This window comes from Glycine soja, chromosome 17 (genome assembly GCF_004193775.1).
Source record: "Glycine soja cultivar W05 chromosome 17, ASM419377v2, whole genome shotgun sequence".
In the NCBI taxonomy this organism is placed as follows: Eukaryota; Viridiplantae; Streptophyta; class Magnoliopsida; order Fabales; family Fabaceae; genus Glycine; species Glycine soja.
The window spans coordinates 38,841,337-38,862,558 of NC_041018.1; the positions used below are offsets into that span (position 1 = coordinate 38,841,337).

General features: G+C 34.1%; 3 protein-coding genes across 3 annotated transcripts; 1 reads left to right on the forward strand and 2 right to left on the reverse strand.

Annotated features, from left to right (window-relative positions):
- Window positions 1-1,713: 1,713 nt before the first annotated feature.
- On the reverse strand, window positions 1,714-4,984 carry LOC114393090 (transcription factor RAX2-like). Its single transcript, XM_028354350.1, has 3 exons — window positions 4,768-4,984; window positions 3,841-3,970; window positions 1,714-2,634 (listed from the first exon to the last, which is right to left on the reverse strand). The coding sequence occupies exons 1-3, from the start codon at window positions 4,901-4,903 to the stop codon at window positions 1,971-1,973; spliced, it is 930 nt and encodes a 309-aa protein (XP_028210151.1). The 5' UTR covers window positions 4,904-4,984; the 3' UTR covers window positions 1,714-1,970.
- Window positions 4,985-7,369: 2,385 nt separating this feature from the next.
- On the forward strand, window positions 7,370-20,429 carry LOC114393861 (RNA pseudouridine synthase 3, mitochondrial). Its single transcript, XM_028355324.1, has 10 exons — window positions 7,370-7,644; window positions 8,632-8,958; window positions 9,817-9,879; window positions 10,053-10,211; window positions 10,336-10,383; window positions 10,469-10,549; window positions 18,161-18,277; window positions 18,406-18,507; window positions 18,631-18,789; window positions 19,882-20,429. Exons 2-10 carry the CDS (start codon window positions 8,632-8,634, stop codon window positions 20,254-20,256), a joined length of 1,431 nt encoding a protein of 476 aa, XP_028211125.1. The 5' UTR covers window positions 7,370-7,644; the 3' UTR covers window positions 20,257-20,429.
- Window positions 14,362-15,576, reverse strand: LOC114393862. Its single transcript, XM_028355325.1, has 2 exons — window positions 15,250-15,576; window positions 14,362-15,137 (listed from the first exon to the last, which is right to left on the reverse strand). The coding sequence occupies exons 1-2, from the start codon at window positions 15,352-15,354 to the stop codon at window positions 14,592-14,594; spliced, it is 651 nt and encodes a 216-aa protein (XP_028211126.1). The 5' UTR covers window positions 15,355-15,576; the 3' UTR covers window positions 14,362-14,591.
- Window positions 20,430-21,222: the final 793 nt, after the last annotated feature.

A 21,222-nucleotide genomic window follows, 5' to 3' on the forward strand; every position in this document is an offset into this window, starting at 1 on the left:
AAGCCATTATATAACTATTACATTAAAAAGTAAAATATTTCTGGTCAAATGTGTAATAAAAGCAATGAGCAAAATAGTTAAGTAAACTTTGGCTACCTGTGGTTGGCACATGAAAATGACATTAGTAGTGTTTTTCTATTTAAGGATAAGATTCCTGAACTTGTAGGGATCAAAGTCAGAAAACTTTGGTCTTGACTCGGAAAACAAGTACAAGTTACAATAAATAATTAATTTTAATTATTATCAATGAGTAATTTTAAAAGTAATTAATTATTTATTTTCTTGAAATCTAATAGTTATAAAAATAATTAATTTTAACTATTAATTTTCAAGAAAATAAATGATGTGAATAAAAAATAATTTTAAAAAAGTTACTTAATTATTGGCTTCTAACACCTATTTTTTTCACACACACATTTCATTATAACATTAAACAATTTAATAGTTAAATTTAATAAAATCATATTTTATTAATATTATTTTATAACTTTAAGTTAACATTCTTATAATTGGAACAAGTTGAAATGGTGATCTTTAATACTACATGTTTGTATATACACGCCTTTTATAACTTTAAGTTAACATTCTTATAATTGGAGCAAGTTGATATGGTGATCTTTAATACTACATGTTTGTACACACACGCGTTTTATTTTGTTTTACATAGATATTCTTCCTTGAAAGTAATGCATATTTGAGATATGAGTAGACATATAGATATATTTCTCTCAAACAGATATTGGAATCTTAATTTATCATGTTGTGAAAATTAATTCTTTTCACTAATTTTTTTTATTCCTAAAAATTAAATACGGTATTTACAACACTAATTACAGATGTTGAATCCCGTAACATAAACCCCCTTATTGCTTTCCACTAAACGACCCCTTGTTTCTTTCCACTAAATTTAACCCTAGCTCGTTGATCATACACGTCTTTATGTATACACACACAATTACATAATACACAGCCCAAAGTATCCGTAAGCCTTGTTCATGCCATAAGGAACATAAGAAAAAATTGACAATATATAAACCATCTTCTTGGGAATTTTTGCAAGGAACTAATAGGGTTATTATATACGCACTTTTATTTATTTCCTGTCAATTTTTACTTATTCAAATTATCATCACATTAATCAATTTTTCTTTCTATAACTTTCTCTCCGTTCTACCTATCCAAAATTGCGGTGTACGCTCAACTTTTTCTGAATTAATATTTCAGAGTTCAGAATGACACCATTTACTATTGTTGCTGTTAAAGTGCATCACGAGAGGTGCGAGGTGAGGGAGTAAAAAAGATAGAGAATCTTTTATGTTTAAATGAATAATGCGAATGACACACTATCCAATTCCACTGGCCACCCCTCCATGCAACTTTCGTGATCACTAACCAACATTAACCTTGCCAACATGCTTATGTCATAAACACAAACATAAAAGCAAAAATCCCAAGTCTCCTGGGGCCCACAACCAAAATATTGTCCATATACCATGCATGTATGAATCTTAATTAATTAATAAAGACACATCTCTTCTTCTAATAATTCAGAGTTTGAAGCTTAATCGTAGAGTATAAAAATAAATTATGTTAAAAGAAAAATATATATATATATTATGTATATTTATAATAAAAATTAATAATCATTATTTCCAACTAAGACTATTTCATATATGATGAGCAAAAATAAAAAAAATAACAAAAACACAAGAGCATCTTATCAGCAATAATCTTTAATCTTTCTTATTTGCTTGATTCAAATTTTGACCTAATAAAACTATGCAGTTCCTATCTATGAACACAACACACGAGTACTACCAATTAATACTATATTAGATCAACTAACTAGAAAATTAAATGTCAGCTAAGTCTTCCCTTCACATATGCTTTTTGCATTTTTTTTTCTTACAGAATATCCCATGGTTATACGATATTGTATAACTAGCTAACTATATAACATTTTGATTCGGTCAATGTGGCTTAATGTCAGCATAGCTAAAATCAACCCACTCTGGATAGGAACTTGTAGCAAATTCACCAACTCTCTCATAATGGCAGTTAGGACCATTGGCAAAATCAAAGGGAAATCCAAAGCCAAAATCCATCAACATTTCCATAGATTCATCACTAGCATGCTGTTGTTCTGGATGTGACACATTGTTGTTGTTCATTGCAATTGAAGAGGAATCCGAAATGCTGCTTGAACCTTCTTGAGACAATGACAGCATAGGATTATTATTATTATTATTGTTAATAATCCTTGAACTTGCACCAATTTGTGACACAACATCATCCATGACTTGTGGACTATACAACCCATGATGAGTTTGGTCAAAACTAATAATGCTTTTTTCATTATTAGTGATGAATAATGCATTATTAGCATCTAAGACTGGCAGCACTGAGGGTGGGGAATTTTGATTTTGTGAAGGGAAAGGTGAATTTTGACTAGTCTTGACATTTTGGTTGTTGGTTAGTGATGATGGAGTTGAAGTTGAAGGAAGAGTGTCATTGTGAGTCAATGTTTTGAGGGTAACTTTTCTAGCCATGATCTTCTTCTTCAGTTTCGTGTTCCAGTAGTTTTTCACATCATTGTCGGTTCTACCAGGAAGTTTAGAGGCTATGGCAGACCATCTGCAAGAGCAAAGAACACAGATTTCATGAGAAATCACCTTGGTCTAAACTTAGAATAATATTTGTTCATAAGCCTAATAATTAGACCCCCATTAACTTCAAAATATGGTTTTGGTTTCTTTAAAGTGTTCATTAAATGCACTCTACATAATAAAATACACAACAACTCTTATAATAAATATATATTATCTTTTTATTTCATTTATATCTTTTTGATTAAATTACTCGTTTCATTCTTATACTTTTATTATTCTTATCTTTTTAGTTCTTATAGTTTATATTTTAATTCTTTTTTAATTTTTTTAGTGTGTTTTTTTTAGTTATTATAATTTATATTTTAATTCTTTTTTAATAGTTTGAAAGTGATATTTTTAATCTCTATAATTTATATTTTAATTATCTTTTAATCCTTACTAAAAAACATAAAAATAATTAACTATAACTTGGTTATAATTTACCAATTATTATTTTATTATAAATTATCTTACGATAAATTAATTACGAATTATTTTAATATTTTTTATAGTTAATTATAATTGATAATATTACTCATGATGGTAAGGATTAAAATGAAATTAAAATATAAGGACTAAAAAAGAATTAGAATATAAATTATAAGGACTAAAAAAATCACTTTCAAAACTATAGAGACTAAAAAAAATAAAATGTAAACTATAAGAAATAAAAAAATTAATTTAACCTATCTTTTTTTTAAATCACATTTGTCATTTTTCTTTCTTTATCATTTTTTTTATCTTTCTGTAGCTTCTCTCTATTCTAATACTTTCCAAATAAAAAATAAAAAATATTCCATGATCTAGAATCATATTATTTCGACCAATCTTTATGACACATATATAACACCTTTTTTATTTCACAAAAATATATAAATTTTTACAGTAACAATAATAAAATTTAAATCTAAAATATTACTCAAATCTCTCATCATTAATGAAAAAAATTAACAACACACCATTCATATATATATATATATATATATATATATCAGGATCATGTGATCCGGTGATTTAGACCATATGATAATTTTTTTATTCAAATACATAATTATAACGGTTGGTTAAAGTATAATTATAATAATCTCTTATGGGTGTACTTCATCAATATATCAGTTGTTGAATATTTTTTTTAATCGATGATCAATATTATAGTGTTAATTAAACTGAAACGATGTTTGGAAAAACATGCCTGCTTCCCATCTGAGCATAGAGGGTGCAAATGATGTTGTCCTCTTCTTCAGTAAAGCCTCCATGTTTGATGTCTGGCCTCAGATAATTGAGCCACCGTAGACGGCAACTCTTGCCACACCGTCTAAGGCCTGCATAATAATATATACTATCATGACGTGATATTTTGTAAAGTAAAAGAAAAACACAGAGAGAGAGAGAGAAAATCAAATCTTATAGTTGTTGAAATGAGAAATTAATTAAGAAAGTATATATAATAGGTGAAACTCCCCACTCCTAGTTTTATGCCGTGAAAGCTTCACAAGCTATTTATGAATTTTGAACCCGGATTCAAAAAAAAAACAACGCGTGGTATACTTGGAAATTGTACAAATTATGGAAACGGAAATAGATAGCATTTTTCAATGTGTTTAATTCAAATTAAAGTAGCACGAGCATGGTTGTTTTTAGATAATTATGTTGATTAAACATATAATTTTAGGTTTGTGTGTATAGAATAATATTTTCTAAGAAAAATCTATCTCGTAAATTGATTGCAATATCATGAGATATTAGTTTTGACTCTTAACCAAAAGATTGACAAAAAAAAAAGTAGCTAGCAAATGAAAATCATCATTGATATTAAGGAAAAATGCCTGTATCAATAACACAAAATATTCCAAGTCCTCTTCATGTTGAATAAAACAAAGTAAATAAATAATGATGTTTGCTGCAGATGGGTATCCAAGAAAAGTCTAAGAACAATCTAGGCTGGATTCATTTTCATGGGGTGTTGGTTATCCTTCAATTGGAGAAAAAAAATATAAAACAGGAACAAAGAATCAACAAATATTTATGAATGAAAATGGGTGTCCAAGAAAGTGTTGAAATAATGTATATATATATATATATATATATATGCATGCTAATAAAGGGAAGAGAGAAAAACCAGCTTTTTTGGGCAATGCAATCCAATTTCCACCAGTGCCATGAGTCTCTACATAATTTTTGAGTGTTGCATCTTCTTCTGGAGACCATGGTCCTCTCTTAACGTTGGCTTTGTCACAACAAGGAGCTCTTCCCATGGCCACTCTCACGCAGAAAACCTCTTAACAGAACCCAGAACAAAAAAAATGAGACTTTGATGCTTTTTCTGGTGATGAAGATGTTATAAAGTTGGTGTCATCTGAGGCAGAGGGACCCAGTGAACTACAAGACAGAACATTGCATTTACTACAACATTTTAACTAATACTAATTAATAAGATAAGATGAGACGTTGAGACTGTTCAACTTACAAGTTTGTACAAGCCAATTTCGGTTCTAATTCTAGGCCTGTTTGTTGTTGGTTTGAAAATGGGTTTGGTCCACCTTCTTGGCCTGTCAAGTTTATTCTTTTTTACACAATTTTACAAAAACAAAAATAAGACAGTGAACACATTCTTTAATATACTTTTTTTTAACGTACATTTTATTAATGATTAAAATTGACCGAAAATTATAAAAGAGAGACTCGTTAAACAGCAAAGTAAGACATACAAAAGTTTATATTTTTAATAAATTTTAATAAACAATTGAAAAAGTATTACTAGCATTTTTGTTAAAAAAAATTATAGGAGTAGTTTTTCATAAAAGAATATGTATTTTATTAAGAGTAAATACTTAATTTTATTCTTTAATTTATTAGCGTGAAGAGTTAGATCCAAAGATAAAAAAATTAAAATTTTATTCTTAAAGTTGCAAAAAATATGATAAATTATCACGTATCATCACTGTCATGTGTAAAAAATTAGTTTTTTTTATTTGATTTATAAACTTAACAATTTATTATTATTTTAATTTTGAACTTAATCACTTATTGACATTTTCGTCATTGAATTTAATTATGTAATATCATTTTAGTTCCTAAAAATACTCTAATTTTTTAATTAAATGTCACACTACATATAAATGATCAGTATAGTGATAATAAATGACATTTGCTTATAATAATAACAATTACTTATGATGATGAAAATTGAATAAAAAATAATTGTCAAATATAGAAATAAAAAATATCATATTTTATTTAAAATGACTATTAATTTATTTTTTATATTTTGAAAATTTTAAATTCTAAAAAAAGTATTATAACAATGACATACAATAATATAACTAAATTGAAAATAAATAAACATATGAAAATTAAATTATTTTTCATAAAAATCAAATTAAAAGCAAAGAGATGCAAAAATAAATCATTTTATCCTACCAAAATTTAAGACAAAATTATATATTTTTGGGTTTTCACCTTTGATTGTATTTTCTTTTATTTGTATACGCCAACATGAATAATATAATGGGTGAACTATTGTCTACAAAAATAGGTGAAATATATTTTCAATTTTATAGGTTGTATATATTGTATACTCCAACATAACCAATGACAACTAAATTCTTTATTGATAATATAATGGGTGAAAATTACAATAGTTTATAACAAATCATGTCTTCTAATACTCATTCATTGATCAACAATGTGAAAACTGCAAAATGACATGTAAAAAAATGATCCTAACACTTTTATTTTTCATGTCGTCTTATACTCAACGTTATATTGGGTCAGATTTTTCTTAAGTGTCTTTTAATCATTAACATTATTCCATAAAATAGATTAATTAATTAATTAATCTAACATTCTACACATATTGATAATATATAAGATAATAACTTGATTTGTATATAATATTTGGTTTAAAATCCAAAGATATAAGGTTGGTTAGATGGTTAAGATGAAGGAGAAGGAGAGAAAAACGGTGGATTCAGGTTCATTCTCTCTTGCTAACAAAATTGAAAAACTAGCAATTATCATTTGGTGTAAAAAAGAAATTGGTTGGAACCTTATAAAATATTGTTAGTGATGTCCTAAATCTAGCACTTACTATTGGAATGTAATCACACTCATAAATTAATTTCATATTTATAATAATTTAAAGAGAAAAAAAAAGTTATGTAATGAGAGTAAATAAGTTTTTAAATATCTTAAGTAATTCAAATGATGATTTGTGATGAAATGTCATTCTAAAATAGCTCTACACCATTGATGCATAAGCATTAAACTCTATTTTAAATGACAAAGTTACAAAATAAAAATAGGAGTGAGAGAATATGACAATGTCTATGCTAATAATTTTAAGCAACATGAGAATTAATTGAAAATTTCAAAGTATTTTCAAATTAAAATGATATTACATTTTAAATTTAGGGATTAAAATATTAATAAGTGGTTATATTCAATGATTAAAATAACATCAAATTGTTATTAAGTTCATAGATCAAATTAAAAAATCAATTTTTGAACATATAATAATTATTTTAAGTCATCGTGGAAAATATCATACAGACATAATTACCTTAGATAATAAAGAAATGTATATCACTAATTTCTGATTCTTCTTACAAATTCAAGGAGAATTTTTTTTGTCACCTCGTAACAATTCAACCACGAAAATGAATATTTATTCCTTTTTTATTTTGAAAAAAATCCAAGCCAATGTTAAAAGTTTAAACCCTGAAATTGAATACATTTTGCTTATTTTATACTCAGACGACGTGTTCCTGCCGCGTCCGCCACCGCTCCACCACGCAGCATATACTCACAGCAATAACAGCATTGCACTGAACCCTAACTCATCACTGCACTTGCGAAGACACAGCCACAATCACGCATCGCTGAAACTCGTCATCACACTATTAGACTCACTAGCACTGATCTCCTCCTCCTCCTCCGCCGTGAACGTTGGTGGTCGACGACGGCGTTGCGGTTCATACGTTGTATTCCTGGAGTGGTCAGTACTGGGGCTGGGAATCTGAAATTTGAATCGAATGCTATTGATATAGCTTAATGGCTGCGTTATGTTGTTTTACTTGAAGTATTGTTTGTTTTCTGTTTGTTGTTATGATGTTTGGAAGTGCTTCCCTAAGCTTGGTTCTACTTTAGTTTGTTGATGGCTATGTGAGAATTTGTTGTTTTAAAGTATATTTATTTTATTATTTTGTGCTCTTATGTAGAATTTGTGTTGACAATTCATAAGCTACTTTATTGTTGACTACTGCTGGTTAAGTGTAACAATTTTTCTGAAATAGATACGAAGATGACTAGGTGTTAGGCGGATGTGTACCATGTTTATAGGTTGCTTCAACCTTCCCATTGTTGTTTTGACTTTCTATAGATGCTACTTTCTACCTTATGTGTCTTGAGATTGAAACTAATCTTGTATGTTATAACATCATTGATCTTAACTTAACTACTTCTGCTTGTTGTTTTCATATCATAATCATCATGAGACTCCATGAAGTCACATAAAATCTGTTATCTGAACTTAAAACATTAACAATGGATGCTAAGGATCATTATAAAAAATGCATGAAGATATGAAATTTGGATATCAATTCTAGCAAGAACATGGGAGGGGCTAGAGCTAGTCCATTTGCAAGTGGGCTAGCTTTTTTAGTGAGCAGGGCAATGGGCTGGCCATAACCCATAAGGTCCTGTGGGCTTCTGGCCTTGCAGGTTCTTTGCCCTATGGGTTTTTGGCTGGCCCAAATAGGCTATGGCTGAGAGGGGGTGGGTTGGCTCATTTGACAGCTCTAGCTATGAAATCCTTCATGTTTTTTCTCTTTTTTTTTTCTGGTTCAAGAACTTTTGCCTTTTTACTGATTGTAGCTGTGAATGTGATTATTGTTGAAAGTTGAAACATTCTATGTTGAATAAAGAAATAAAAAAGCCCATTTATTTCTGCTAATGAACTAGTGTTTTCCTTTGTTGGCTACAGATGTTGAATCATGTGAGCAATAATAATAGCTGCTCATGGCTGTTGTTTGTAGCGAGGCACTACTCTAGAATTCAACCCCCAAGGCCGGTTTCTGTTGAACCAGTAATCAGTGTTTCTAACAATATTGCCCGCCTGGATGCTCCCAAAGAAGGTCCTAAACCCAGACAGCTACTATCATTGCCACCTTTTCCTGGTCACCCCTTGCCCGACAAGAGCTCAATTAGTGGTTCTCGACAGCGTGATTATGTTACTGCTGTCAATTGGATTAAGTATTACTTCAAGGGCACATGGGGTTCTGTCATTGAATCCCATTTCAGGGAGGGTCTTGTAAGTATCTACTATTTTATTGTATTAACGGATGCACTTTTTTTCCCCCTGCTGCCTAATCTATTATCTACTTGTTGACATTGCCTTAAATTGGTTATACAATTTTTATCGGGACTGTTTCTATCATAACTGATAAGAGGTTGAATCTCCATGTCCTTGAGGAGCATAGAAGTTAGAACACATGATAAGAATAAAGATTAAGAGCCATGTCTTTAAGGTTAGCATGTGATAATAATATTGTAGGTTCAAATCTTTACAAGGCCACCTACTCACCCTCACCCCTCACCCCTCACCCCTCACCCCTCACCCCTCACCCACCAGCCTACCTTGGTGCTTACACCTCCAATAAAGCAGGAAAAAAGGAGGAATAAATAACAGAAACAGTTTGTCTCCTACAAAATATTGTGCTTGAACTTGGCCTTTGTATCTAAGTAACTAAATTTTCTTAAAATTTTTGTGATTCACAGATTACTTTTCATATTCAAGTTATACTTTAATTTAAACCTTAAAATAAGGGCTTGGTTTGTTTTTGAATTACAATTATTGTAATTCCCTTACATCATCCTGCAAGAAGGTCATAAAGTTCAATTGGGTAGTCCTGGAAGTGCCTAGAGGAACCTATTTAGCAAGGAAGTGCATGCTGTTGTATAGATGGTGTTTTTGAATATTCTGTTGGCATACTACACATTCTAAAGTCCAAGGGAGATGCTCATAAAATTCTAATTACTTTGCAAGTTGGAATAAGTAGCAGAATTGCAGGATCTACATTTTCTGTGTTTGATAATTTTTAATGGTCTGATATATATATGTTGATTGAGAAGTGTACTTACAGGCTTTGTTGATAATTTCCTATTCTAGGTGCAAATGGAGGCTGATGACTCTTCCACTCAGAAAGAAGAGCAGATGAAACCTATGCGAAAGGTATTCATCTCTACATTTACCTGTTAATTCACCATTTTCTATAAATAAATTTAACTTTGGGTAATTTTCTCTTTCTCTATCTCTGTTTTTCAACTATAAATTTTAGTCAATTGCTTATGAATTATGATTTATTTTAGGTTTAATAATACTACAACTATACAGCTTAACTGCAGATTAGACCAAATGAAGTGATGAAACGTGGTGCCAGAGTTCATGTGCCTGTGTCAATTTGTGAGACTAGGATTTCCAAAAGATACGATGCTATTCCAAGTGGAACACTATATCCAAATGCCGACGAAATTAAGTATCTGCAGAGGCTGGTGATTTACAAGGCATGCCTTTCAACTAGTGTCAAATTTATTTTATTTTACACTTTTCTGTTACTATTCTTATTGTTCAATTGCATGGAAATATAATTTATTTATTGCATATTGCATTTGAATGTATTGCTTTCAGGACTCAGCTATTATTGTGCTAAATAAACCTCCAAAATTGCCGGTTAAGGTTTGGATGTCTATTCTTCAATATTTATAGGAATTCACTTACTTTTAGTTATGAGATTTTAGTTTCTTGCTTATGACCTGGTTAGGGGAGTTTGCCAGTTCATAATAGCATGGATGCTTTGGCAGCTGCGGCACTATCCTATGATTATGATGAGGGTCCTAAACTGGTAAACTACCCCTCTTGTAAATCATTACAACGGAACAATTTGGTCTATACTTGACAGTAAATTAATCATCTTGTAAAAAATGGATATCTATTCATAATTTCATATAGATATGCTGGCACCCCCTACTTTTACAAAAATATTAACATATTAAAATCTGTGATAACTCTGGAAGTATTAGTCAATTTCATGGCTTAGTCCTGGTTTCTCATTACTGGGAAGACCTTCAGGCCAAATTTTAACAGGAGCAGATTTATTTGCGGCATAGTCCAATCACTGTAACCAAGACAGTGGAGATACCCTACACTTCCAAAAAAGAGATATAATTCAGTGTTGTACGTATTGTTCAAATCATATGATTTGACTCTCAATTAGATATGAAATGGCACCTATGTGATAAAAATTGTTTTTGAATCAATTTTAGCTTGAATCTAATGCCACAAATCGCATGTGAAGGTGAGAGTGGGGACAAAAACAGGGCACTCAACTCACTGAGTTGGGTTATTTGGAGGCAACATTTTGGCAGTTTCCCTCTCTTCTAAGAAAAAATAAATTACCAAAGTAAAAACAACCCTAAAAGCCCTTTTCCAGAATCCAAGTCGTGCAAAACCCAATCTGTTCTGCTTCCACAATCTGCTTTTCTGGATTGTGCAAGTGGGCTGTGGAATCATGAATAAACTGTTTTAGATGCGATTCATTTGATGATGGCTTTCGATTCAAGATAAAAAGTGATTCAAAGAACAATTTGTATCACATAGGTGCCATTCCATTTCGTATCTAATTGGGAGTCAAATCGTATGATTCCATCAATACTAACTACACTGATATATATCTCTTTTTTGTATGTGTTGGGTGTTTACATTGTCTTGGTTTCGGTGATTGGCCTATGCCTCAAATGAATCTTTTCCTGTTAGTAGTTGGCTTTTTGTTAATGTTAAGATTACATATTCTGTTATTATGATTAGATAGTAATTAGTGATTTAGTCATTATTAGATTGATCCTTTGTAATCAAAATTGATCCTGTTTACTCATCATAAATAAAGGCTGTGTGGTCATACACAAAACACAACATACAGTAAACACTGTTATAGTTAACTTAATGCTTAATATGAAAGTTCAAATATTTTAATTTAATTTTGAATGATAAACTTCATTGCTTTTCTTTTTTATTTCTCTCTTTCCAATTCTAAGTGGTTAAGAAAAAAAAGATGTTTGGTTTTAGCTTTGGAATTATAGGAATTTATTGACCACTGTTTTGATAGTGTAGTTTGCTTGAAACTAGAAAAGATTTGAAAATACATTCATATTGATTGCATAAAATTTAATTAATTTCATTCACTAATGAAAGGCTTTTAAAATTTGAATTTTTTTTGCTTAATGTTTCTTATATAACCTGAATACCTGATTATTTTTCTTCATTTTTTTTTGTCAGCAAAAGTATATATATATATATATATATATATATACAAGATGATATAAAGTAGACTAGTGGTTCCACTGGTCAGGCTGGTTTCAGACTGATAGGATCCAAACTAGTCGTCATGTATACAACTACAATAACCCTCAGCTAGTGTCCCCTCCTAAACTACAGAAACCTACTGTTAGATTACTAGACCAATAGTTGAAGTGCATTGTAAAGTCTTTCTCCGTTGCTCTGAGCCATGTTCAGAGCAGAAACAATGCATCTTCCATCAGCTTACTACCATTGAATGGTTCATTCAAGAAAATGACCTTAATCCTATGCTGCCAAATGGACCAGGTTAGAGCTACCCACCCGCACTTCCACCTGTTGTATTTTTTCCCTCCATTCATCCCGTTTTCGTGCTGCATAAAATGGTGCCTTGGAATTATAGGATAGGCCCCCAAGGTTCCGATCCACGATAGGGATTCCCAACATAAAGGTTGTGATTTGCTGCAGTCAAAAAATAGGTGGGATGCATCCTCCTCCTTATTTCTGCAAAAAGGGCACATGCTGTCATTTATCTCTACTTGCCTCCTTTGCAAGTTAGACTTAGTCGGCAATCGATCTCTAATTAACCTCCAAGCAAAGATTGATGCTTTAGCTGGGAGCTTTAGCTTCCATAGGTCCTGAAGTGCTCCATCCAGATTTACCTCCACTGAACTTCCTTGCAGCAAGTTGTAGGCACTCCTTGTAGAGTAATATCCATTAGGTTCAGGTTTCCACATCCGGCAGTCTGTTGTATGTTGCTGGAGTACAATCTGTGAGATGTCTTCCATAAAACCTACAGTCGAGGCAACTTCATTATCAAATAGAGGCCTTCTCCATGAAAGGTTCCATTCCCAGGCTGATTCTTTGAAACTCCCCACTTGCTCGATGAGTTTTTGTTGCTGGCGAGATATCTGATACAGCCTGGGGTATTTCAGAATTAGTGATTCACCATTTCCAGACGAGCAATCCTCCCAAAATCTGATTTTATCCCCACACCCCACTCTCCATGTTGTTCCATCTTGAAGGACATTATTCAGCTGTTGGTCATGAGTCACCTCCATTAGGTCCTGCCACCATACTGACTCGTTGTTGACTCTTTTACCGTCCACCAGTGATCTCCACCCACCATACTTGGAATCCAGTATTCTGGACCATAACTCTTTGTTTTGCTGAAGCATATCCCACCTCCACTTTCCAAGTAGTGCTTTGTTGAAGGTCCTTATGTCTTTTATACCCAAACCCCCTTTTTCTTTTGGAAGGCAGACTATTTCCCATTTGACCCATGTTATCTTCCTTTGCTCCGATCCACCTCCCCATAAGAATCTACGTAGGAGTCCGATCAACTTATCCGCTACTCTGTCGGGCAGCCTGAAAAAAGAGAGAAAGTAAATGGGGATAGCTGATAGGGTAGACTGTATAAGGGTCACTCTCCCCCCGAAAGATAGGTGTTTTTGTTTCCATCTAGCTAATTTTCTCTCACACTTTCTAATGACTGGATCCCACAACTCGCTACGCCTTGGGTTTGCCCCAATGGGGATACCCAAATATGTGAAAGGCAAGGGCAGAATTCTGCAGTTCAAAAATTCAGCAGCCTCTCTTCTCCACTGATCAGATTTTTCCACTGCCCCAAAACAACTTTTCGCAAAATTTATTTTAAGACCAGATGCAAGTTCAAATCCCCTCAAGATTGTTTTGATGACCTTGACATTTTGCAAGGTGCCCTCATCAAAAAATATAGTATCATCAGCATATTGCAGAACCCCATTCTGTGCAGCATATATATTAGAAAATCCCACGAGACAGGGTCGTAAGCCCTTTCAAAATCTACTTTGAACACCAGACATGACTTTTGGCCCCTTTTTGCTTCCTCCACCACTTCATTAGCAATGATTACACTATGCAGCAGCTGTCTACCATCTATGAAAGCAGATTGTCTTTCATCTATGATGATTGGCATGACTTTCTTCAGCCTATTTGATAGCAGCTTGGCCACGATCTTGTATACACAGCCTATTAGTGAAATAGGTCTAGGGTAATAAATGAGGCATTGCTTCCCTTTGGGAAAATCCCATTTGCATGGAATTCATCAAGGAACCGGAGAATGTCAGGTTTCAGTAACTGCCAGAATTGCTTGATAAACTTGAAATTAAGTCCATCCGGGCCTGGACTTTTCTCACTACCGCCGTCCCATACCGCCCTCCTTATTTCTTCCTCATTAAAACTTCCCACCAGCGATTGATTTTCTTGCTGTCCAATGCTGTTAAAGCTGATCCCATTCAGTTTTGGCCTGCACTGCTGGGGATCTTGGAATCAATGTTGTTAATGGCGGATGGCGGTTCATGGCAGAAAGTCAAAATTTCGCCATAAAAATATGGCGGATGGCGTAGCGGAAAATGGCGGATGTCATGGCGGACAAAAAAAAAAAACATATATATAAACTCATTGAAATTGAAAAAAACAAAGGATTGCATTCAAATAAACTAAAAAAGTTTCATGAGTTCATACAATAATCAAGTACCAACACCAAATAAACTCATTAAAGAGTTCAAAATAAGAAAATGATAAAAACATAATGCAAAGTGCAAAGTGAGGCTCTAATCATCTTCTCCAATCTCAACATAATCATCTTCGTTGTTATCATATGGTAATGGAGCATCTCCCTCTCCTTCTTCCCCATCAGACGCCTCAAAATTGACCATGATTTCTTCTTCTTCAGATTCAACATCAATATTTTCCTCAGCATCTAGATCCTCATCATTTTCTTGGACTGCTTTTTGCTTCCTTGATGAAGATCCAACAACCATTGCCTGTTTTTTAGAAGTTTGGGCAGCAGCAACACTTGTTTTTTGCTTTTTCCGCCTAGTATACATCCTACACTCTCCAACCCCCGAAGCCTGATACACAGTTGCCCAATTTAGAGCATCATCATCTTCAAATACCAAATCATTTCCAGCATCATTATCATCATCTTGATCCATCTCTCCCACGAGCCATTCATTGCATACATCAATATCATTAAGAGAAATTGGATCAATTTCATCTCTTGCATTATATCTTTGCTTCAATTGTTGGTTGTATTTGACAAACACCAAATCATGCAACCTCTTGTGCTCAAGCCTATTTCTTTTTTTGGAATGAATCTACAACATAACAAATAAATGTTGATTTCAATCTCAAATATACTCCAAATAAAACTTGATCATCAAAATTAAATAAAATTAAAAAGTATAGTTAGAGTTTTGTCACAATTACTTGCTCAAACACACTCCAATTTCTTTCACATCCTGAAGCACTGCAAGTCAAACTCAAAATCTTAATAGCTAGCTTCTGCAAATTTGGAGTTTGTGACCCAAACATTCGCCACCAATATGCTGCAATACCAATTACCAACCAAGAGCATAACTTAGAATTCTGAATTATAACACTAGTACATAAAAAAATAGTATGATAAAAGTTTCTTACTAGGAGAATGGGTTTTCCTTTGAGCCATTGCAAAGTCGGAACCAAAGTGGTCAGCACCAATCTTGTAAAGATGCAACTCGGTTAGAATTTTCTGTTGCACATCAAATTGTGGAATCAACTTCTTAATGCACTCAAACAAACCATTGGTGACCTCAAAATCAAACTCCAAGTCAGTGTTGTCATAAAAGAACTCTGGATTTAAGAAGTGGGCAGCTACATGCAATGGCCTATGAAGCTGACAATTCCATCTTTTATCAATGATTGCAAACACATCTTTGTACTTGCTTTCATTGTTGTTGAAAGACTTGATAATTGTTTTTTTTGCCTTGTCCATTGCTTCATAAATATAGCCCATGGCTGGTTTCCTTTCACCATCCACAAGACGAAGCACTTTCACAAGTGGAGCCATGACTTTAAGAGTGTAAACCACACTATTCCAAAAAGAAGGCATGAGCACTACCTTTGCAGCTTCTTTTCCCTTAGGCTCCTTAGATAGCTTGTTCAAGGTCCATTCATCAGAAGTAAACATCTTTCTAATATTGGCTTTCTCTTTGTGAAGCCTTTCCAAGGTTAGATAAGAAGTGGCAAATCTAGTAATAGCATGTCTCACCAATTCCCTCTTGTTTGTAAAATTTCTCAACAAACTTAAGGTACTAGAATGGGCATAGATAAACCCAACTAGATTAATTGCCCTTCTAATTGTCTTCCTTATCAAGGGAAGCTTCCCAATATCTTCAAGCATCAAATCAATACAATGAGCTGCACAAGGAGTCCAATAAATATGTTTCCTTTTCTCCTCCAACAACTTACCCGCTAAAACATAGTTGCTCCCATTATCGGTTACAACTTGAACAACATTCTCTTCTCCAACTTCCTCCACAATGGCATCAAGCAACTCAAAAAGCTTTTCACCTGTCTTTACAAAATCAGAGCCATCAACAGACTTCAAAAACATGGTACCAGCTTGAGAGTTAATCAAAAAATTAATGATGCATCTTTGTTTCCGATCAGTCCATGCATCGGACGTAATAGTACAACCATACTTGACCCATTGCTCCCTATGGCCTTTCATCAAATTTTCAGTATATTCAACTTCCTTCTTCAAGAGTGGAACTCTAATGTCATGATAGCTAGGAATGGGCAAATGTGGCCCATATTGACCAATGGCTGCAACCATGTTCTCAAAGCTTTTCAATTTAATGAGGTTGAATGACAAACCTGCTTGGTACCAAAAGCGAGCAATATGTTGATGCACCTTCAATACTTCATTCTTATCCATTGACTCTCTTATGTTCATTTGCCTCAGCATCTCCATTTTTCTCCGATTGATTGCATTTTCTGGATTCTTACAAAATTTGTCCATTGGTCCTTTTTTAGTCCCACACTTTGTCTTTGCACTTGCAGCAGCATTACAAGAGTCCGCAAACTCATCTTCTTCACTTCCATCACATCCAATCGGTTCACCAAATTCAAAATCTCTTATATTTGCCATATTACCACTGCCAGAAGTACTGTAAGTGGTCCTGCTTTTTTTTGTAGCCATATATTCCTTCAACTCTTCAACTACATTTGGGGGAGTTTTCTTGCAAGCTGCAACGTTGCCCGACTTCCCAATCAGGTGTTGTTTGGCTCGGGTTATTCCTCCCTTAGTGATTTTTCCACAGAAATTACAAACAATGGTGTTTGTATCTCCTTCCACTAGTGAATGGCAATATTTCCAGCCTGGGTCTGCCTTACTTTTCCTCGTTGCACTTGCAGTAGCAGCATCGGATGATGGTTCAGCCATTTAAAATCACTAAAAAGGGACTGAACAGGAAAAAAAAATTATGGTGTCAAATACGAAAAAAAAGGGACTGTTAGTAAAAAGGGGTGTCAAATAGCAAAAGGAAAAAAAAAGTTGTAGACAGAAAAATGGGGTGTCAAACAGCAAAAAGCCCAAATCAAAATAAAAAAAAAAGATCAAGGCTGGCTGACCCGCGTCTGCGTCTTCGTCTTCTTCGTCTTCTTCACGAGACAGAAAGAAGAGGTGTCGCGGTCGCGGGAGGCTGCGTTGCCGGGGCTCGCGCGAAGTTGGCCTTCGTCTTCGTGTAAGGGTGTCGCGGGCGGCGGCGGTTGGGTGCGCGGACTGTGCGGGTGTCGTCTGTCGCGGCAGCGGCTGGGTGCGGCGGGGTGAGGGAGGGACGCAGAGCTGTTTTGAATCACAGCTGCGTGGGACAACATTTAATTGAATGCATAACCGGGTAGGGTTGGGTCGGGTCGGCCCAACTCCTACCGCAGACAAAAACCAAGCAAATCCCGCCATTTTTCGCCACCCCGCCATAACCGCCACGACCGCCATGGCTATGGCGGCCGCCATCCCAAACCCGCCACGCCACCGCTATTCGGTGGCGTTTTTTCGCAAATCCGCCACCTAAATCCGCCATGGCGCCGCCATGGCCGCCATTTAACAACACTGCTTGGAATCTCTGCTGGAAAATCCTGTGGACTTCCTCTTTCACTCTAGATGGTTCATCGACCCAGGAGCCATCAATGAGCACTCCATTCACTCTAGATTATTTTTCTTCATAATATGTCAAATGGTGTAGTTATTTCTTCAGCTCTTCTACTCTATACTAATATGATTTGGACTCTGAAGCTGTTTTTTAGAAGTGGTTGATATTGAAAATACAAGAGAACTTGATTATTTTGTTGGCCTTCTCAGGTTCACCGTCTTGACAGAGAGAGCAGTGGCATCCTTTTACTGGGGAGAACTAAAGATAGTGTATCTCATCTCCAATGGTTGTTCAGTAACATTAACAATGCAAAATCTTCTTGTAAGGTGCCTTAAATACATGAAATAATGAACTTCTATTTTCTGTAGTGTTTAGTCAGTGAATCTTTGAAAACACTCTGAAAAACAGCTTAATATACTTTCATTTGAATTTTAACATTAACTGGATATTTTAGGATTGGAATGAAGCATGTGAAGCTACATATCAGAGGTATTGGGCATTAGTCATAGGGACTCCCAAGGAGAAGGAAGGCATAATTCATGCTCCTCTTTCTAAGGTTTATGAACTTTCTCATCTCATTTTTAGTTTCTTCTCTATATCTATACATTCAGTGATAACATGTTTAATGTGGTTGGTATCTTCCAGTGTGTTGATTGTAATTGTATGCCTTCTATTTCAGGTGCTTCTAAATGATGGGAAGACTGAGAGGATAATACTAGCTCACCATTCAAGTGTAGAACCTCGCCAAGAGGCTGTAACTGAGTATAGGGTGCTTGGTCCACAGATAAATGGATGCTCGTGGGTTGAGCTGCGTCCACTTACTTACCGAAAGCATCAGGTATCTTGGAAACAATTTTGTTTTCTCTATTCAACTGAATTGTTCATGTAGAGAGAGAGAGAGAGAGTAAACACAATTTCCATCTGTAAGGATATTCTTGGGATATCTTAAACCCAGATTATCTCTAGAATATGTTGTGGAATCACCAACAGGGGGGTGGTTCTGGGTTGAGCTTCTGCTCCTGCAAAGCCAGGACTTTGGTTTGATTCCAAGGCAACCCCACCGGTAGGTTATATTTAATCCCACTACGAATTCTTTTTGAGGTAGGTGGTCTTCCCTGGCCTTACATAGAGGCTAGGCATCATCTAATCTAAACTTCCACCCAGCATAAAAGAAAAAGAACGTGTGTAAATGTGTAATCAATTAGTTATATATAATTGAGGAATCAATTTAGGAGTTGTTTTCTGGTGCTGATATATTTCCTGATTTGTTTCTGTATTTAATTTGGGTAAGGTCGGTAGATTGTTAGTCACTTAGTCTTATTGTTAGTGGGCTTGGGGTTGCACCTAATTATTAGTATAAAACTATAAATAAGAGGATTAGGTTATGGTATTGTAATGTATTGCACCCTATAAATTATATTTTAAGTTTATTTCCTTTAGCGGTCTTTCTATCTTTTCCTTGTTCACTTCAAACCTACTAATTCTTACAAATATCTAAAAGGTGCCTCCTTTATCCTTTTTTTTTTTTTGCTTTGTCTTTCATTAAAGATGACCTGGTTCCAGTTCCTATTTTCTGATATAAGGATGGAATTTTAACCTTACATGCTTCAGATGATTTCTTCTATTTGGTTCCTGAGGCCATGACTGTCATGTCTTCTATTTGAAGTTGCATGTAAAATGAAAATACATATCATCATTGTTATAAATTCATATCAATTTGTACCATTTGCCATTTTAGTTATTGTGATGCCCTGTTAAATATACCAACCTCATTAAAATACTACAGGGAAAAAAAGTCCAAGTTTATTATTCTTAAGTGCTGTAATAATTCACATGGCACGGGATAATTAGGATAGAAAATATTTGGCATGATTCAGGCTTTTTTTTTTTCTATAAATTTTATTTGCTGATTTCTTCTTCCCTTTTCCAGTTGCGTGTCCATTGTGCTGAAGCACTTGGCACACCGATAGTGGGTGACTATAAGTATGGCTGGTTTGTGCACAGCCGATGGAAACAAATGCCGCGAGTGGATATCGAGCCAACCACCGGAAAACCATACAAGTTGCGGAGGCCGGAAGGCCTAGATGTTCAGAAGGGAAGTGTTTTATCAAAGGTTCCTCTATTGCATCTTCACTGCAGAGAACTTGTACTCCCCAACATTGTTAAGTTTATGCATGTTTTGAACAATAGTTCAGAAGAACTACGTACTTCACTTAGAGAGCAGCCTGATGTTCTTCGCTTTGTGGCAACAATGCCTTCACATATGAGAATTAGTTGGAATCTTATGTCATCGTATTTAGTCTGAAAGAACTGCAAAATGCGTTTTGTTGATTAACTGAAGGGGAAAGAAATAGTGTTAGCTAGTATTTATTAGTTTAGGCAAAGGTATCATAGGTTAAAGTCCAATGACATTGAGTATTAATATATAATTGAAACTTTTCTGATTTGTGCTTATGAAATTGTTAGTTTATTTATTAATCATTCTTCAAATCAAGAAACCTTTCTCGAAAAATAAATGCTCTATTCTATTTGCTAAAATAGATTCATTTGATGAAATAAAGCGAATGCGATAAACACGTTTCAGGTTATTTTTACACATCTGAAACTACTCCCGAGCAATTAGCAGCAACTGATTTGTGAAGCAAAAAGACTAGAGTGGATAATTTGCTTCCTATCAATTGAGTTTTCACTCTAGTTTTATACCGAGAAAGACGTTAATGTCCAATGGCTGGAAGTACTCAAGGCGAAAAACCTATATCTGATGAAAGGACGATGGAGGTTTTTAAGAGGAGCATATACAAATAATGCACATTCTGTAGAAGATAAGGCACATATTACATTTGATGGTAGTTTGAACATGACTTTTCTTCATGTTTCAAGTTAATTGTTCTGTTGAAAGTATGGACGGTGGTGGTCTTGTTTCGGTGACTTATCGACCTAGACTAATGGGTGAATTGTCTTGAGATGTGAGGGTGTTATTCCGAATTTCTTGAATTTGGTTTGCACCAGCATAATTAAGGTGTTTGTGAAGGTACTCCAAAGTCTAAGTTAGTAAAGAACCCCTTGTAAAGGCTAATAGTAAAAAATGCATGTACCTTTATGGTGATGTTCTAGGTATATATATAAGTGTCACACTTGAGTTGAAATATGTGGCAGGGGTCCAAATCCCCTTATGACTTATGAGCAATTATGTTGTATTTCATTGTATATTCATGTGAATTTAGTATGAAAAGTTGACTATAGTTGACTTTTTTTAGGTGCATTCAATTTT